This window comes from Tiliqua scincoides, chromosome 3 (genome assembly GCF_035046505.1).
Source record: "Tiliqua scincoides isolate rTilSci1 chromosome 3, rTilSci1.hap2, whole genome shotgun sequence".
Classification (NCBI taxonomy): domain Eukaryota; kingdom Metazoa; phylum Chordata; class Lepidosauria; order Squamata; family Scincidae; genus Tiliqua; species Tiliqua scincoides.
Window position 1 is genome coordinate 171,480,652 of NC_089823.1, and position 17,174 is coordinate 171,497,825.

General features: G+C 41.9%; 1 protein-coding gene across 1 annotated transcript in view; it reads left to right on the forward strand.

Moving 5' to 3' along the window:
* ADAM12 (ADAM metallopeptidase domain 12) overlaps positions 1 to 17,174 on the forward strand; it is a 277,330-nt gene that overhangs the window by 195,921 nt on the left and 64,235 nt on the right. The window contains exon 11 of the mRNA XM_066621438.1: positions 1,748 to 1,896. Coding sequence (XP_066477535.1) covers positions 1,748 to 1,896 — 149 coding nt within the window. The remainder of the gene's footprint in view (positions 1 to 1,747; positions 1,897 to 17,174) is intronic.

Below are 17,174 nucleotides of genomic sequence, written 5' to 3' on the forward strand. Positions count from 1 at the left end.
TCAGCAACATAAGGACCATTCTTTCCTACCACTAGAATGATGATACTCCATTTGCACAAAAGGGCAACATAGCTAAACCCGAGTTGTTATATATTATTCAAGTATGTTACTCACTGCAAGATTGATATGATGAAGATGGATATAGAACTGACAAGGTGAATGTAGGAATGAAATGGCTGTGAACAGCTATGGAGGAAAAAACCAAAAAGCTACAAACTTTTCCTTCTGAAATTTTCCTTTTATCCCAATATTAAGACATGAATAGTTGGTGCATCCCTAGATAAAATATATTCAAATTACTAAATTTTGTGCAGCCATAGGTATAATGTATTCAGATTACTAAATTAGCACAGAATTAGCAATGTCTCTTATAAATTGATTCAATTTTCCTTTCTATTTGACCTTCCCTTGACAGTTTAATTATCTTTAAATTAGCGGAAGCTCCTGTACCAAAAAATTATGAAATCCAAACCAATAATTTAGTGAGGGTTTTCATTTTGTTTCACTTAACATTTTATAGAATTCAAAGCTTTTACACTCTGTATCTATCAGAGTGTGTGAGAGGTAATGAAGACTTATTCTAGATGAATGAGTTCATATGTACATTTAGAGCAGGCAGAAACACAGTATTTCAATTTACTGGCTGATAAACAGGAGATCACGCATTTATATTACATGCTTTATGCATTATCAGTTTTTGGAAAACTTATAAGGAGGTCAGCTATGCAAATGAAATGGGTGGATGTCATAGAGAACATTATAGAAGTGTTGCTTTTTGAATGTCTATAATGAAATGAGTTTCTTCAAGAATATTGTCTGGCAAAAATTAAAAAAAATAAAATTATTTTATTATTATTGACATCACACATCTCCCAGAAATTGCCCAGTCAATTGCCACAAGTTATACCACTACATTGATATAGTCCAATAATGGGCAAGAAATATGAACTGTGGTTGTTCATAGTCAATAATAAAACATATCGGCAGTGTCCCAGTTTGAGCTTCTATAGCCAGCATTCATTGGACTAGACTAGCAATGCCAATAGAGCTTAGCTACTCTTAACTTCTTTTTTCTGTTTCAATGAGAAACTGTTCTTTCTGGTATGTACATTTTAGTTCGGTCTTAATATTCCTACTGGCAGGGACGTAGTGGATCCCAATTACACTGGTGTGTGCCAGGATCCTTATTTCCTCTTCTCTTCTCTTCTCTCTCCCTTAGGGCGCAATCCTAACCCCTTATGTTAGTGCTTTCTAGCACTGGCATAGTGGTGCCAATGGGACATGTGCTGCATCCTGCAGTTGGGTGTCACTCACGGAGGCCTCCTCAAAGTAAGGGAATGTTTGTTCCCTTACCTCAGAGCTGCATTGCCCTTAGTGCTAGAAAGCACTGAGTAAGGGGTTAGGATTGCACTCTTAGTCTCCTTGGTTCTGCACCAGTAAAATGGTAAAAAGTTTTCCTTATAGCACTGCCTTTCCAATATTGCATTTGAAGCAGCATAACACATAGCTGCTTGTTTGTATGAATCTTACCTATGATGGCATGGTATGAATCAAGCAGGCAGCAGCATGCATGTGTTTGTGTGTACATGTGTTACAGTGATAACTGAACTACTTTTGCTTCATGCCAGGTTCCTGACAATGATCCTCTAATGAACTTGTGCACACATCTCTGTCTCAGACTGTATTCTTTTGTCATTCTTAACAATGAGTTTTTAGTCGCTCATTTTTCTTTGTGTTTTCCTTTGAGGATCACTCAGACAGCCCTTTGGGGGCAGCAGTAACTCTGGCTCACGAGCTGGGTCACAATTTTGGAATGAACCATGATACACTGGAAAGGGGTTGCAACTGCAAGGCATCTACTGAGAAAGGAGGCTGCATCATGAACCCCGCAACGGGGTAAGTGCAAGCATTTAATAAGTTTTGTTTGCTTGAAGAAGAGACTTTGCTAGGGTTTTGTTTTCACTTCAGAAAGTATTTAAGCAGAGCTTTATATCCTGTTTATACCAATTAGGCTTTATCACTGAAACTCCTCCATAATCTGCAACAATAAACCCACTCTAAATTAAGTTGGTGTGGAAGAAAATAAATCTTGCTCACTTCAGGGCAGTTGTAATTTCCTTCCCTTGTTACTGTCAGAGAATGTACAAAGCTGCAAAACTGTATTGCTATCTTTACGGCTTTCTGGAATGGAAAAGAAAAGAAATGAGACCATTTCAAGATCACTGCAGATCTTGTTAGACAGACAGCCTAGCAAACAGGTTGGGCCTCTCTCTCTCTCTCTCTCTCTCTCTCTCTCTCTCGTGTTCTATATATACACCTTTTTTGTACTTCGAAGATATGTGATCGGCTTCTTTTCATCTCAAAAGGCTGAGGTCTCATTAAATTGCTCTAGTCCAATACACCAGTTGGTACGCTGTGCATACCTGAGCCCCAGCCATCTTTCACCATTGATAGTTGGTAACAAGTGAGATCAATTTTGGTATATGATTTGCTAGGCAGAGGTGCACTTTATATGAGAAATAAACTTTGTGAAAGATTGCTGTAAGTGTGTTGGCCATGAAGACAGCTCTTCTCAATTTTGTTTGATTTCAGCTTTTAAAGATTGAGGAAATCTTTCTTCATACTCCTGAAGTTTAGTGATGTCACTCAGCTGTAAGAGGAAACTTGTGTATTCTTGGAGGCTACAATTTTAGATAAAGATATCCTGTGTATCAAGCCACTGCCCATTCTACCTTTTGTTCAGCCATTTCTGCCCAACATTGCATATATACAACAGGGAACAAATGTGTACACCTGTATGCTGGACAAAAATGGGCTCAGATAGGGAATGGAAGATGGGAGTGCCACTTGCAAAATGCTGTTAAAGTCCTGTTAAAGATGAAAGATGAAATAGCTTTTCAATTAACTGTGCATCTCACACAAGTCATGTTTTACCTAGTGGTGCACTGTTCCTTAGTACCACACTAATGGAGCATTTTGGTGTTGAATTTGAATGTGACATTCCTACTGTATTCTGAGATTTGGTGAAATCTTGGCTATTCCTAGCTAGCATTTTGCACAAGCACCTGCTACAATTCAATACAGGCAAGATAGCTGTTGGTATAAACTGGGCTACTTTATTGATAAAACAATACAACCAAATTCTGAAGCAGATCCTTCTGCCCTATAGCGTGAGCATCTACACTAAAGGAGACAAAATGCAACTGTTCACTTCGCCCATTGGGCATTAGTATCCTGATTGATTCATGCCAGCCTGTGGTTTTCCCCCTCAGCCCCTGGAAAGGGGGTCAAGACAGTCAAATTACTCAGCTCATCCCAAGCCAGAAAGCATTTAGGATGGACTTAGCAACTTATGCCTTATGGGTCGCCAGCCAGCATGCCTGAGCCAAATAGCATCTGGAAATTGATACTGGCTTCCCCACTGACCCTTACATATCAGGGTCAGATGCACATCAGAGCCCTGCTCCTAGACACAGTTCTGCCAGAAGTGACCATCTGACTAAACTACAATTGGGAGAATAGTCTGGGGTAAACAGAAAAACTCCTTCACCAGCATTCAATCAGGTGAAAGGCAAAACATTTCTACTTGGCCCCAAGACAACCAGTTAATCTCAGACTAGTCTGAAGGCTGTGCAGCATGGCCTTTCCCAGTTTGAAGAGACACTTGGCCAACAGTCTGAGGCAAAGAGGCAAAGAAGGAAGGCCCATAGCCAGGGAGACAGACCAGGGACAGACTGCACTTGCTCCCATTGTGGAAGGGATTGTCACTCCCGAATTGGCCTTTTCAGCCACACTAGATGCTGTTCCAGAACCACCTTTCAGAGCGCGATACCATAGTCTTGCGAGACTGAAGGTTGCCAACTAGTCTGAAGGTAGATGGTATGGGTGCAGCATCACCAGAATAGCAAAGGCAAGGCAAACTGAGGCATAAAGTGCTGAGCAGGTCCTCCTCCTAGCAAATGCACCAATTAGATCAGTGGTTCCTAACCTTTAGGAGCCCATGGACCACTGAGGCAAAAATTGGAATCGTTGTGGACCACATGCAACCCCCTCCCCACCACCTGAATATTAAAAAATTACAAATTTGTAGTACTGTAATTAGAGATGAATAAGGTAGTGTTAACACTACACATTTTCCACTCTGTCCAGTAGATATTTTTCTTTCAGATAAGTTGATGGGGGGAGGGGGAACAGACCATCTTAAACTAAAATAGCTCCTGTCGCTTGAAAATCACTTCAATGAAAGATGTTTGACGAGTTATTTTATTCCTTAAAATGTTGCTTCAATACTTTTTTCCCCTCTTCCTTCAATTTTTCTCTGTTAATCTTTGAAGAGTTCAACATTAAAAAACGTGTATTATAAATGGCTACTTGGTAGAAGCAGGTCTCTTGAGATCAGTGCCCAATTAAACTCTGTTGGATCTGTCCATTAACAGGTTTCCTGTAGGTTTACGTCTTAAAAGCAACCAGCAGGACAGGTGTCACTTTGGCCACAACATGTTTTTAAAGGCTCAAGCGCATTTAGCAAGACACATATGGTGCAATATTTTCTATAGCATGTATGCTTAAAAGGAGGAAAATAGATAGTTCAGTCAGATTGCTGCAGACATTCAGATACATTCTGGGCACAAAGCATATTGCAGCATGAGAGAGACTTTTTGAGAAATGGATTGCAATAACAGAACATACTTAATAAGGAGAACTTAGTTTTTGTAAGTGGATATTTTAGTAATAGCTTTGGCTGTCTCTGAAATGAAATGTTAACTCTGAGATGATGGCAAAGGGCCCAGTGTTGCATGTGGGATCTTAAAGAATCCTGTGACCCCTGGAGAATGGTATGGAAGTGGGCTGCTGGCAAGGGCTGAAGAGGGAGAAAGGGGCATGCAGAGGACAAGGAAAGCCTAGAGAAATGTTTTCTGCCCAGCTTATCGACAACTGCAGAATAACCTTTTAGAAAGTACAGAAATGCAGTCTGCTTGAAATACCTTGTTTTAGATTGTTTGCTTCAAGGAATGTAGAGGGAAGTTCTGACTTCCCCCTGTAGGGAATTGTGAGGAGGAAGAACATTTGAAGGGCAGTCTGCAGAAGTTGTGCTGCAGCCCAGAGAATCTTTAAAGAGGTTACCAGAAACCTGTCTGCCGCTCTCAGTGCCAAAAAGGAAAGTCTGGAAAAGCAAATTGAAGCCAGATTGGAAACCCTAGAAAATGCAATGGAATATATGAGTAGCAGTGGGAAACGTAGATATGGTGCTTGAAAAAACTCAGTTGGAGGGTCTTTGACCTAAAGGGTGATTGAAGCCATACTATTCACTATACAGTCTCTTGAGATGATACTGGATATTATTCCTTTAGACACGTTGAAACAGATCCCTAACATAAAACCAGGAAAGCAAAATTGTGGAATTGTATGGATAAGTGTCCTGAAACTGAAGTCTAGAATAGAACACAAAGGCAAAATGTGTTAAGGCAAAATGTAAATTAATTCCCTGTGTCGGAGAGATGATGTGACACAGTGTCAGAAAGATGATGTAGCCTTCCTGCCAAAAAGTTTGGACATCCCTGATCTAAGCTAATATAAAACTCAGTGACCATGCTACCAAAAGTTTGAATTAGAGATGTCATGTATATGTGACCATAGTTGTATATCCTGAAGATATATATCCATTTTCCAGCTAAAACAGAACTCACAGGAAATAAGAATTTCTCCCATGTTGCTTTCTCTAAACTGTTAATAACATTTGTAGAACTTGCTGAAAATTTAGTTCAAAACACATCACAGATTTCATATTTTATGAAGATAACAAGTAAAGTTTTTGTATTGGCAACCTTCAGTCTCGAAAGACTATGGTATCGCGCTCTGAAAGGTGGTTCTGGCACAGCGTCTAGTGTGGCTGAAAAGGCCAATCCGGGAGTGACAATCCCTTCCACACCGGGAGCAAGTGCAGTCTGTCCCTGGTCTGTCTCCCTGGCTATGGGCCTTCCTTCTTTGCCTCTTAGCCTCAGACTGTTGGCCAAGTGTCTCTTCAAACTGGGAAAGGCCATGCTGCACAGCCTGCCTCCAAGTGGGCCGCTCAGAGGCCAGGGTTTCCCACTTGTTGAGGTCCATCCCTAAGGCCTTCAGATCCCTCTTGCAGATGTCCTTGTATCGCAGCTGTGGTCTACCTGTAGGGCGCTTTCCTTGCACGAGTTCTCCATAGAGGAGATCCTTTGGGATCCGGCCATCATCCATTCTCACGACATGACCAAGCCAACGCAGGCGTCTCTGTTTCAGCAGTGAATACATGCTAGGGATTCCAGCACGTTCCAGGACTGTGTTGTTTGGAACTTTGTCCTGCCAGGTAATGCCGAGGATGCGTCGGAGGCAGCGCATGTGGAAAGCGCTCAGTTTCCTCTCCTGTTGTGAGCGAAGAGTCCATGACTCGCTGCAGTACAGAAGTGTACTCAGGACGCAAGCTCTGTAGACCTGGATCTTGGTTTGTTCCGTCAGCTTCTTGTTGGACCAGACTCTCTTTGTGAGTCTGGAAAACGTGGTAGCTGCTTTACCGATGCGCTTGTTTAGCTCGGTATCGAGAGAATGAGTGTCGGAGATCGTTGAGCCAAGGTACACAAAGTCATGGACAACCTCCAGTTCATGCTCAGAAATTGTAATGCAGGGAGGTGAGTCCACATCCTGAACCATGACCTGTGTTTTCTTAAGGCTGATTGTCAGTCCAAAATCTTGGCAGGCCTTGCTAAAATGATCCATGAGCTGCTGGAGATCTTTGGCAGACTGGGTAGTGACAGCTGCATCGTCGGCAAAGAGGAAGTCACGCAGACATTTCAGCTGGACTTTGGATTTTGCTCTCAGTCTGGAGAGGTTGAAGAGCTTTCCGTCTGATCTGGTCCGGAGATAGATGCCTTCTGTTGCAGTTCCAAAGGCCTGCTTCAGCAGGACAGCGAAGAAAATCCCAAACAAGGTTGGTGCAAGAACACAGCCCTGCTTCACTCCGCTTCGGATGTCAAAAGGGTCTGATGTGGAGCCATCGAAGACAACAGTGCCCTTCATGTCCTTGTGGAAAGATCTGATGATGCTGAGGAGCCTGGGTGGACATCCAATCTTGGGGAGAATCTTGAAGAGGCCGTCTCTGCTGACCAGGTCGAAAGCCTTTGTGAGATCTATGAAGGCTATAAAGAGTGGCTGTCGTTGTTCCCTGCATTTCTCCTGCAGTTGTCTAAGGGAGAATACCATATCAGTGGTGGACCTGTTGGCTCGGAATCCACACTGCGATTCTGGATAGACGCTCTCTGCAAGTACCTGGAGCCTCTTTAGTACAACTCGGGCAAACAGCTTTCCTACAACGCTAAGGAGAGAGATGCTGCGGTAGTTGTTGCAGTCACCCCTGTCACCTTTGTTCTTGTACAGCGTGATGATGTTTGCATCCCTCATGTCTTGAGGTACTCCACCTTCTCTCCAGCAGAGACAGAGGATTTCATGCAGCTCAGTGACGATGATCTCTTTGCAGCATTTTAGGACTTCAGCAGGGATGCTGTCTTTTCCAGCTGCCTTGCCAAAGGCAAGGGAGTCCAGGGCCACGTGAAGTTCTTCTAGGGTTGGTTCACTGTCAAGCTCTTCCAGCACAGGCAGGCACTCAATGTTGTTCAGTGCTTCTTCGGTGACTACATTTTCTCTGGAATATAGCTCAGAGTAGTGCTGCACCCAGCGTTCCATCTGCTGCGCCCGATCCTGGATGACCTCGCCTGTGGCAGACTTCAGAGGGGCAATTTTCTTCTGTGTCGGACCTAGGGCCTGCTTGATACCATCATACATCCCCTTGATGTTGCCCGTGTCAGCTGCTATCTGTATCTCGGAACAGAGCTGGAGCCAGTAGTCGTTAGCACATCTCCTGGCAGTCTGTTGGACTTTGCTGCGAGCAGTTCGGAGGACCTGCAGGTTGCGCTCACTGGGAAAGGCCTTGTATGCTGCTTGAGCTCTCCTCTTTTCCTCAATGACTGGTGTCAACTCCTCAGAGTGGGCTTCAAACCAGTAAACAAGTAAAGTACTTTACAAACAAGTAAAGTACATGACTGGAAACAGAGCTCAAATGAATTTCAAACTTTATAAACTTGTATAATAATATTTCCTCATGCTTGGAGTTTTCCAAGACCCTAAAAGGGAACCACTTCTTGAGATTTTGCTGAATATTATGTTATGTATTTTGTAACTCTCTTTTCTACCCCTGTGAGAGGTTTCCAGTGATGAATCAATTCTATTACACTACTAACTGCACAGAGATCATTCTGAGTCAACATCAATGAACTTAAAAGCACTGCATTGTTTTCATTGGAAATGCTACTGGCTCAAATTGTTTTCTGCTCACCTTTAACACTGTGCTAGCTTCCTTAATGGAATTTGCAGTGTGTTGTATTTTATTTTCTTTTTTTCAGGAGGAGAAAGTAGTACTGAAGTTTGGTGGGATGTGCAGTCAGACAAGACTTCCCTGAGAATAAAACCAAATCTTAACTAATTCAGTGTGCCTCAGTCATGACAATCCCGTCTAGCACGTGCTCTGTTTAAGGAAGCAGTGTTCATTCTGCTTGTTGAGAAAACAGCTCCACACCTCCTTTCTATGAGCAAATTGCTTATACTGTACCTGTCCTCCAGCTGAACGGAAGACATTGTGGGCAAATGCAGTTTTCTTTCTGAATATTTGAGGAATTTTTTTTCTGCTTTGCTGTCCTTTTTTTTTTTTAACCCAGGTGTTAATGGTAACACCAAGTGCCTGCTAATGATAGCCTAGCTTACCAATCACTTCCAGATGTCAGGTCCATTATAATTTCCATTCTTTCTCCAGTGGGGTTCCAGTGTCCTGCTGGTTTGCAATAAAGAAACCTTTTTTCACTTTTTCTCATAGAAATGTGTTGTTCTCCCCAGGATGCTAAAAATCCTTCATGCTGAATCAGACAGTGCCAAGCCACTTGTACTTCTGTACCAAAGCCCCCAAGTGAGAGCTGTTGATTTCATCTTTCTTCTGACTTTGTTCAGCAAGCCCACTTTTTTCCTAAGTGATATGGATCATTTATACGAGTCTTGCAAAGAAATTCAGAAAAGCTACTAGCCCACAACGTTCTATGTAAGTTCAGCTATGCACACAAAAGTTCTGTTACAGCCAATATAGATGTTGCAGTTATCTCGTGATTTCGTCTCTTCTTGTGTGACGTTTTTAATCATTTGGACAGGTTGGCCCATGTAGGAGATGTTCTGGGTCTTCTGCTTTCCACCTTAGGAGCCCACCTCATGGATTCTGTGATGATTTGGAGTGTTGAGGTTTCAATGTGGCATTGTGATTTGCATTATCGTGTGACCATGTCAGAGGCCAAAAATGCAAACCCAGTTCAGGAGGAACTTGCAGGAGGAAAGGACCAAAAAAGGTGCTCAGGCTTCCCCAATCCTTACTCCTGTCTCAGGATCTTTCTTCACTCAGTATGAGACAGCTCCAGGTATTGAAATCCTATCATAGAAAGCTTTACTGATAACACACAGGTACACATGCATTCTTGCAAGCTCTCACCCTCAGGACACTTATAGTCTGCCGCTCAGTCTGGATGCAAGAAGAAGTACATAGATGGTGCAAAAGCAGTAAGAGAAGAAGCCCCCTCAGTCCTCTGGGTTACATCTTTAATCCCCTTGGAGGGCTATTCAGTCTTCCAATGGACCAGCATAGATCCTCTGTCCCTTTTCTACTCTCAGGTTCCATCACCTGGTCTGGATTCATCTTGAACTGGAATTTTCTACTTCTCCTTCCTGACATCTGGTTTTTGAATAGTAAGATTATCATCTCCTTCAGATAGCATGCCACAGCACCTTCTTATCAAAGGGCCAGCTGACAAGAGAAATTTCTCCTTAGGCATGTTCTTGCTTTGCAGATAGAAGTTTTGTGAAAATTCTCTATTCTTCTTTGATGTCTGTTGCATCTGAGGGGCTGTATCGTGTGCTAAGGTTGTTTGGGGAGTTAATAAAATTGACTTTCCTCCTTTCCTTATTTTTCAGTTTCCCCCCACTATCTGTTCAGCCCTGATAAATCATTTTTTCCTTCACTCTTGCCTAATTGCTACCTCTGCAAAATTTAGCCAAAATCCTTTTCAGAAATGAGCTAGAGGGCAGCCATATTAAAAGAGTACGGTCCCAGGGCTGCATTCTGGGAATGGCGGCTGTCTTTGACAACACTTGCATTCCTGCTCTGCCAGAATGGCTAAATTTGCAGAGCCTGTTTAGGATTTTAGTTCTCAGCAGTTAACATTCAGAATAACACTTTCATGAACTCCATTAACACAAATTCCTCCCAAGAACGGGAGGTGAATTCTGCTCATGCAAAGGGCCCCTTCTGCTTGCACAAGCAAAATATGCCTTCCTTTCTTAAAAGGAGCTTGTGTTCACATAATTGGTTATGTCCTTGGAAGTGTCACTGATATTACCAGATGTTTTTCTCTAAGTCCTGGTATCAGCTGAGCAGTATGTGCAATTATGCCATTTTGGAAAAGGTCAGAGACCAAGGAAGAGCTTAGAGCAGTGGTTCTCAAACTTTTAGGGAGATTTGCTCCCTAAGTAACTCTTTGCAGGGCAGGGGCAAGGGCAGCGACGCAATCCCCAGGAGCGCATTGCTGAGGGGGGATACTTTTACTTACTGTAGGTTTAGGCAAGCAGCAGGGGATGCAGGGAGCCCCTTGCAGCCCTCCGCAGGACTCCCTGAGGCTTGGAATGTTGAGAAACAGCACGTACAAGTCACCTCCTAGCTGTGATGGGGAACCAGAAGTGGTTTATATACTCTGTTTCTCAAGCAGCAGTAGGCTACCACCAGCAAAATTTTCTTCTGTCAGCATAGTGGAGCTAGAGTTAGATCTGCCCAAGGGCCAAACTAGATTTAAACATTCTTCTAGTTCTAACTCACCCAGTTCCAATCCTGGAAATTGTCCAGAACAAAATTGTCCAACAGCAATGGAATGCAGCTTGCCAAGGTGAAAGTCCAGGTGGGTTTCATTCTCCTCCCCTAAGGGCTAAATGAAAACATGTTGGGGCCCTAAACTATGTGAAGTCTAAGAGGGCCCACCCCATTATATGACAAAAAGTTTATTATATTAACAGAAATGGCAAAGAAGATAGAAATATTAAAGCTTTATATTTGCATATATTAATAGGTGAAGATACAAATAACTCATTAAATATAATGTTGCAGTAAGGACACAATCCTATCCAACTTTCCAACACTGTTGCAGCCCTGAGATAAGGGAACAAGCATTCCTTTACCTTGAGGAGGCCTCTGTGAGTGCTTTCTACTGCAGGATGCCACACACACCCCATTAGCACAGTTGCATCAGCATTGGAAAGTTACCGCAGACACTCGCCTATAAGTCGATCCCACAGATAAGTCGAGAGCAGGTTTTGAGCCAAAATCATGGAATTTTCTGTGACCCTCAGATAAGTTGGGGGTTAGACTTAGGGGGGTGTCTGACTATAGTTTTGCCTGATTTTACCCAGGGCCAGATCCTGAAAAATAACCTACCACTAATTGTTACCTAAGAGCTGTACTAATTTATTAAATTTATTAATTTAATTTATTAAAATTATTTAATTTATTTTAAATTATACTAATTTATTAAAAACATAGTAAAAGATCATAAGACACATTTTTATTATTTTTAAATTCTGGTCTTCACCACCTTTTTGTAAACACTATCAGAGTAAGTGCACTGTAAACAACATACCAGTAAAACAGTGGTTCCCAACCTGGTATTTATGTACTCCCAGGGACATTCAACAGGACCTTTAGGGGTACTTGAAAAAGAATGGAATAATGGCAAAAAAAGTCAGGTTGTGCTCCAGAATGCCTTGCAAGGCAGGAATTCCTTGCAAGGACCAGCAAGGCAGGAAGGGAGGTAGCTAGTTAGCTGTGAAAGCCCCACCAATAGCTAGTTTTTGGTCATCAATTCATCTATGAACAAGTGATTGAAAGCCAGCACAGTAAAAAAGCTGAAACATAATATGGAAAGTGATCAATCACCCAGAATTGCTCAGGACACTTCTGGTGCAAAACAGTGCAAAGGCAGAGTCTCTGTTCTTCAAACAGATGAAAAGAGAAAATATGTGATGAATACATGAAGTCTGGGTTTTCATAGAGAGGAGGCGAGGGCTTGTATTATTGCAAACATTTTGCTAATATAAAGGGTACAATTTATGGAAATGGGCTGCCAAGGGATATGCAGGTGAAAAAGGTTGGGAACCACTGTAGGAGATCCGTGAATCAAATCCACCTTTAAGGTATCTGATGTGTTAAGCCAGAAGCTCTACATACAACATACAACTCATAACACATAACTGAGAGTGTGCAATTCAGTTCACAGCAGAGAGATGCAGCTGCGTATATTTGCAACTCTTTTTACTCAGAAGTAGACCCACTGCTTTCCATGGGTGTTATTCTTAAGTAATGCTGCATTGAATTGTAGCCTGGGACATTGCTTCAAATCGAAAGGAGGATCCCATCCTGGTGTTTCAAAAAACAGACCTCTTTGCAAGCATTTGCAAAGCAGAACCAGGCTGCAGCAGAAGGAAGGAGAATAAAAGGTTAACTTTGGCTGGAATTTCCCAGTGAAGTTGCTCTAGAAACAAATTGCTTCTAATGAATGGTGCCTGCCTGCTGCTTGAGAAAGAAAGGAAACTTTTCAGAGTTCAAAGGCTCTGTCCTCTGATTGACCTGGAGATGAGGCAAAGTGATAATCAGAGCTTGATTACTTGGCAAAAATTTTATGCACTATAGGCATATCTATAGTATACAGTAAAGTATATAGTATACAGAGTATCTACAGTAAATAGGATTTGGCCCTGTTTATATTGAGACTTACTTTTCTACAGATTACTGAAGATTATGTAGAACTTGAAATGTTTGTTTTTAGAGGCCCCTTCTAATATAAGACCCTAAGTGGTAGCCTGCTTAGCTTGTGCATGAATCCAACCCTGCCATGCTGCTTACGCCTTTTTACATAAAAGAGCACACCCACACCGTTCCTTTATATGTGAATGGGGCAGGTATATGCATTAAAAACATATGGCTGTCTCGTTACATCTGTTTGGTTCCTCAGGCTTAGAACTTGGCATCCAAAGCCCTTCTGCAGAAGACCCAAGAGTATTCAGACCAGGTCAAGAATTGGTTTCTGCTAATTTCCTGGGCTTTCTTAAGTTTCACCTGACAGAATTCACTTTGCATTTCTCCATCCCGCTGTTTACTGACATTAATTTGCAGAATCAGCAGAGCCATCTGGATTTATCTATTTAATGATTTGAAGAAAATGAAATTATCTTGGAGAGGCCAACAATTCCTAATTAAACTCTGAAGCATTTATGTCTCCAGCCCAATCTGACTTGAACTCTATACAGAGATGCCTTTAAAAAAAATAAAGTTGAAATTCTGATTAATAAATTGCTTACCACAGACTTGCTGTTTCACCACCCGTTGCAGCTGCTTTTAAAAAAGAGTGGGCAGGGAGAGAGAAATACCAGAATGATTTACTTCATTGCATTCCCATTTTCTTTTGTTCAGAAGAACCATGAAATGACAGAATTGTCTTATGTCAGCATTTCATTTAAATTCCTGAAGCCTCCTGTGTGCTGCTAAGGGACAGTCATTGCTCATTTGTTGTTCTTTATTAATAATTCAGGGCCATTATAGATGTCTTTAATTGTTTTAGGAGAAAAAAGGTCATATGCATTAAGTAATGTCAGCTGTTATATTATCCAGGTTCTCTAGGCCTTCTCAGCAACTCCTTATTAAAACAACAAGCACAATGCCCTGAATTTTTAAAAATGCATTTTCAAAAATTCATCAGACAGATCAAGTTCTCACAAGAAAAGCAGAAGAGGAGGTAAACTTATTCCTTGTCTATGGGGGATGGGTGCTCACATAATTAAATACTCATCCATACAAAATCAAATTCCCTGTGGTTTAGGAAAACTGGATGTCTGGGAGAAAAGCTCAAATTTAGATTTCTGTTTGACAGACTAGTTTTCCACATGCAGGGATTTAAAAAAATAATAATAATGGAGGGACATGTCATCCCCCACCTGCAATCTGAAGGGGTGGAGCCTCAAAACAGGTTCACCTCCTCTTCTGCTCATTGCAAGAACCAGGCTTGAACTTGTCTTGCTATATATTGTTTGTATTGCAGAGGGACCGGCCTGGGAGGGGATGGAATCCTATGCCCCGCATCAGGCTGCAGAGCCCAACATGGGGCTTCTCAACTCTGCAGGCAAAATTGCCTGATAGACAGGTATGAGTAGCCCCATTGTGGGGCCTGGGGCTTTCCTTGGGGAAAAGGGATGAAAGTCCCCTTCCCCTGAGGAGACCTCCGGTAGCCTCCCTAGCCCCACTGGATTCAGTGATAGTCATTTTGGTGCCGCTGTAACCGGCAGCGCCAGGGAGGATAGGATTGGGCTGTAAAGGCCTTTCAAGGGCAGCTCCATGTAGAGCACATTGCAGTTATCAATGAAAAATATGCCCTGGACATGTATAACCGTGCCTAGGCTTATGTTTATAGCTGTTTGGGGGATAGCATGCTACCATACTTGTGGCATACAAAACTATTTTTATTCTCTAAATCAGGGGTCTCCAAACTTTTTGGCCAGAGGGCCGCATCAAATGTCTGGCGTGGTGTGGAGGGCCGGAAAAAAATTTAAATATAAAATTTAAATAAATAAATTAGAGATGGAACTTAGATGAGTGAATAAATGAATGAATGGACTCATTCATTCAGCCTCTCTGGCCCTCAGAACACTCTCCAGACACAATCAGAGTACAGTTCTGGTCATGTTCAGTTAAGTGGGCCAGAGGCTTTCGGGGGCAAGAGGTTGGCTGCGGGCTAGAAAGAGGCTTGCTGCGGGCCGTATCTGGCCCCCGGGCCGGGGTTTGGAGACCCCTGCTCTAAATGAAGCAGTGACAAAAATGTGACACAGGAATATTCTTCCTTTCTAGTGGAAGCTTTCTTCAAATCTTAGTGTGCCTTTACTATAAAGATGATTTATAAAAAAGGAGAAATGAAGCAGTATGAAGACACTTAAGATATTTTTAAGAGAAGAGATGGCAGATTACACAGGCCTTCAAAATTGAGCGTCAGAAAAGTTTTTCCAAACTTTATGGTGGTTTGATATGAATTTGGGGTGCTGATTCCAAAAATGGCATCTGTTTTGCCCTATCACGTCTAGTTTTGGAAATATAGTATAGCCTCATTAGCGAATGGTTCAAGCAGCTTCCTCATGAGGAAGCCATGATGTAGGAATTTGGAATATACCCAGGAATTTGTGTAACATTTAAGGAAGCAAAATGTGTGTTGGCCTGTGTTTTTAGGACACAGTACTCAGTGATGGCCAAATTGGTGGACATCTTGGGCCCTGTTCAGATTATATTTTCTGTCCAGGATTGTGAGATTGAGATTAGACTTGCTGCACATATGCTCTCTTGTGCACTCTTCCCCTGTTCTGTTCACTACAGGAAGAAATAAATGACGAAACTGCAGCCAAATAAAATATAGGATCACCTGGATCAGTCATTAATTTATCCCCACAATGAGAAGCACAGAATTACTCTCTTTCCTATTTTATCAGCTGTTTTTTCCTTTTGTTTTGGCAGTGCAGTACAGTTGTTTTGGTCCTTCTTTCTTTAACCTTTCCCAGGCCTACCCAAAGATGCCAGGAAGATCTAGGGTCCTCTGCTGGAAAAGCTTATGTTCTTCCACTGATCTGCAACTCTTCACATTCTAGACAGCATAACCAAAAAGATCCTTCCCCTCGTACCTATCACGGCACCTTTGGGGCAAGGGAGCAGTGGGGAAGGCCTCTCCCCTATCACTGTTTTTTGTGCAAATGATGATCATTCCATTAATTTCTGTATTTCTTCATTTCAGAAAGCATTCACTTGTCAGTGTTATTTTTTTTCTATACACATTAATAGATTCCATTTCAACGTGTGTTACACTGAGGCATCTTCATAGACTACTGATCCTGCGTCTGATTCTGGTGGACGTGAACCTCATGGAGAAATCCAGGCATCTTGCCTTGTGTTAGAAACGGCCATGTCAGCTTCTCCATTGTATCATCTGGTGTTCACTTTTCATCAGTTTTGTCTATGGCATTTCACCTCTGATATCTTCTCCTATTATACAGTACTGAGCACTACTGCCATGTCTATGGAAAAGAAGCAAATAGCTTTATAAATACACACATAGGCTGCAATCCTAACCACACTTTCCTGAGAGTAAGTCCCATTGAACAAAATAACTTACTTCTGAGTAGTCCTGGTTAGGATTGTGCCCTTAAACACTAAGTCCTAAAACAATTCCTAAAAGTCCTAAAAATTCCTTAAAAAATCTGTCACCAAGTTTTGCAGACTTGGCATTTCTCTGAAACTCTAAATTCCTGCCAGACAATGGCCCTTTAACCAAGAGAGTTGAGGGGGAGGGGAATCCTCTAGAGGAAACACACAGGCAGTGTGTATTTTTAACAGCAATGTCAGCCATTAATCTTTATTCACTTATCGCTAGTAGCGGATGTTATGTTTTGTGCAACCAATTTAAACAGAAGCTAATCTAGTTGGGTTTTCTTATCTACCATTTCCTCAAACACTGGCAATAACTACAAAGTAGGCTGCAACTTCTGCCCAGTTTTTCCTAAATCCAATACCACTATGACCTGTGTTTGTCATCATTCTCTCTCTCTCTCTCTCTCTCTCTCTCTCTCTCTCTCCATTTGCCTTAAGTCAGCACTAAATTAACATTGTCCTAAACAGTAAATTGTGAAAGCCAGGCCCTTGGCTGCCCAGATAATTGTTATTAATGAGGTAGCAGTTTAAAAGGAAACAGAACAGAAGATGGGCTAGAGGCAAATACAAACTGATTATAGCTACTCTCCTTGACTGCCTGATTTCCAACAGGAAAAGTAGTTGAGTACAATTCCCACAGAGCTTTTGCATGGCAGATAACTCCTGAAAATGGTCAGAATACTGTTGAGCGTGATAAATTAGTTTCGTGTTGCTTCACTTCTGTAATAAAGGCACAAAACTCACAACAGACCTGTCAAAAAGAAAGAAGTTTTCTGACTGTACATTTGTCAAAGTAGAAGTAACTCCTAATAATGTTTTACTTGGCGGTTTTGTGACT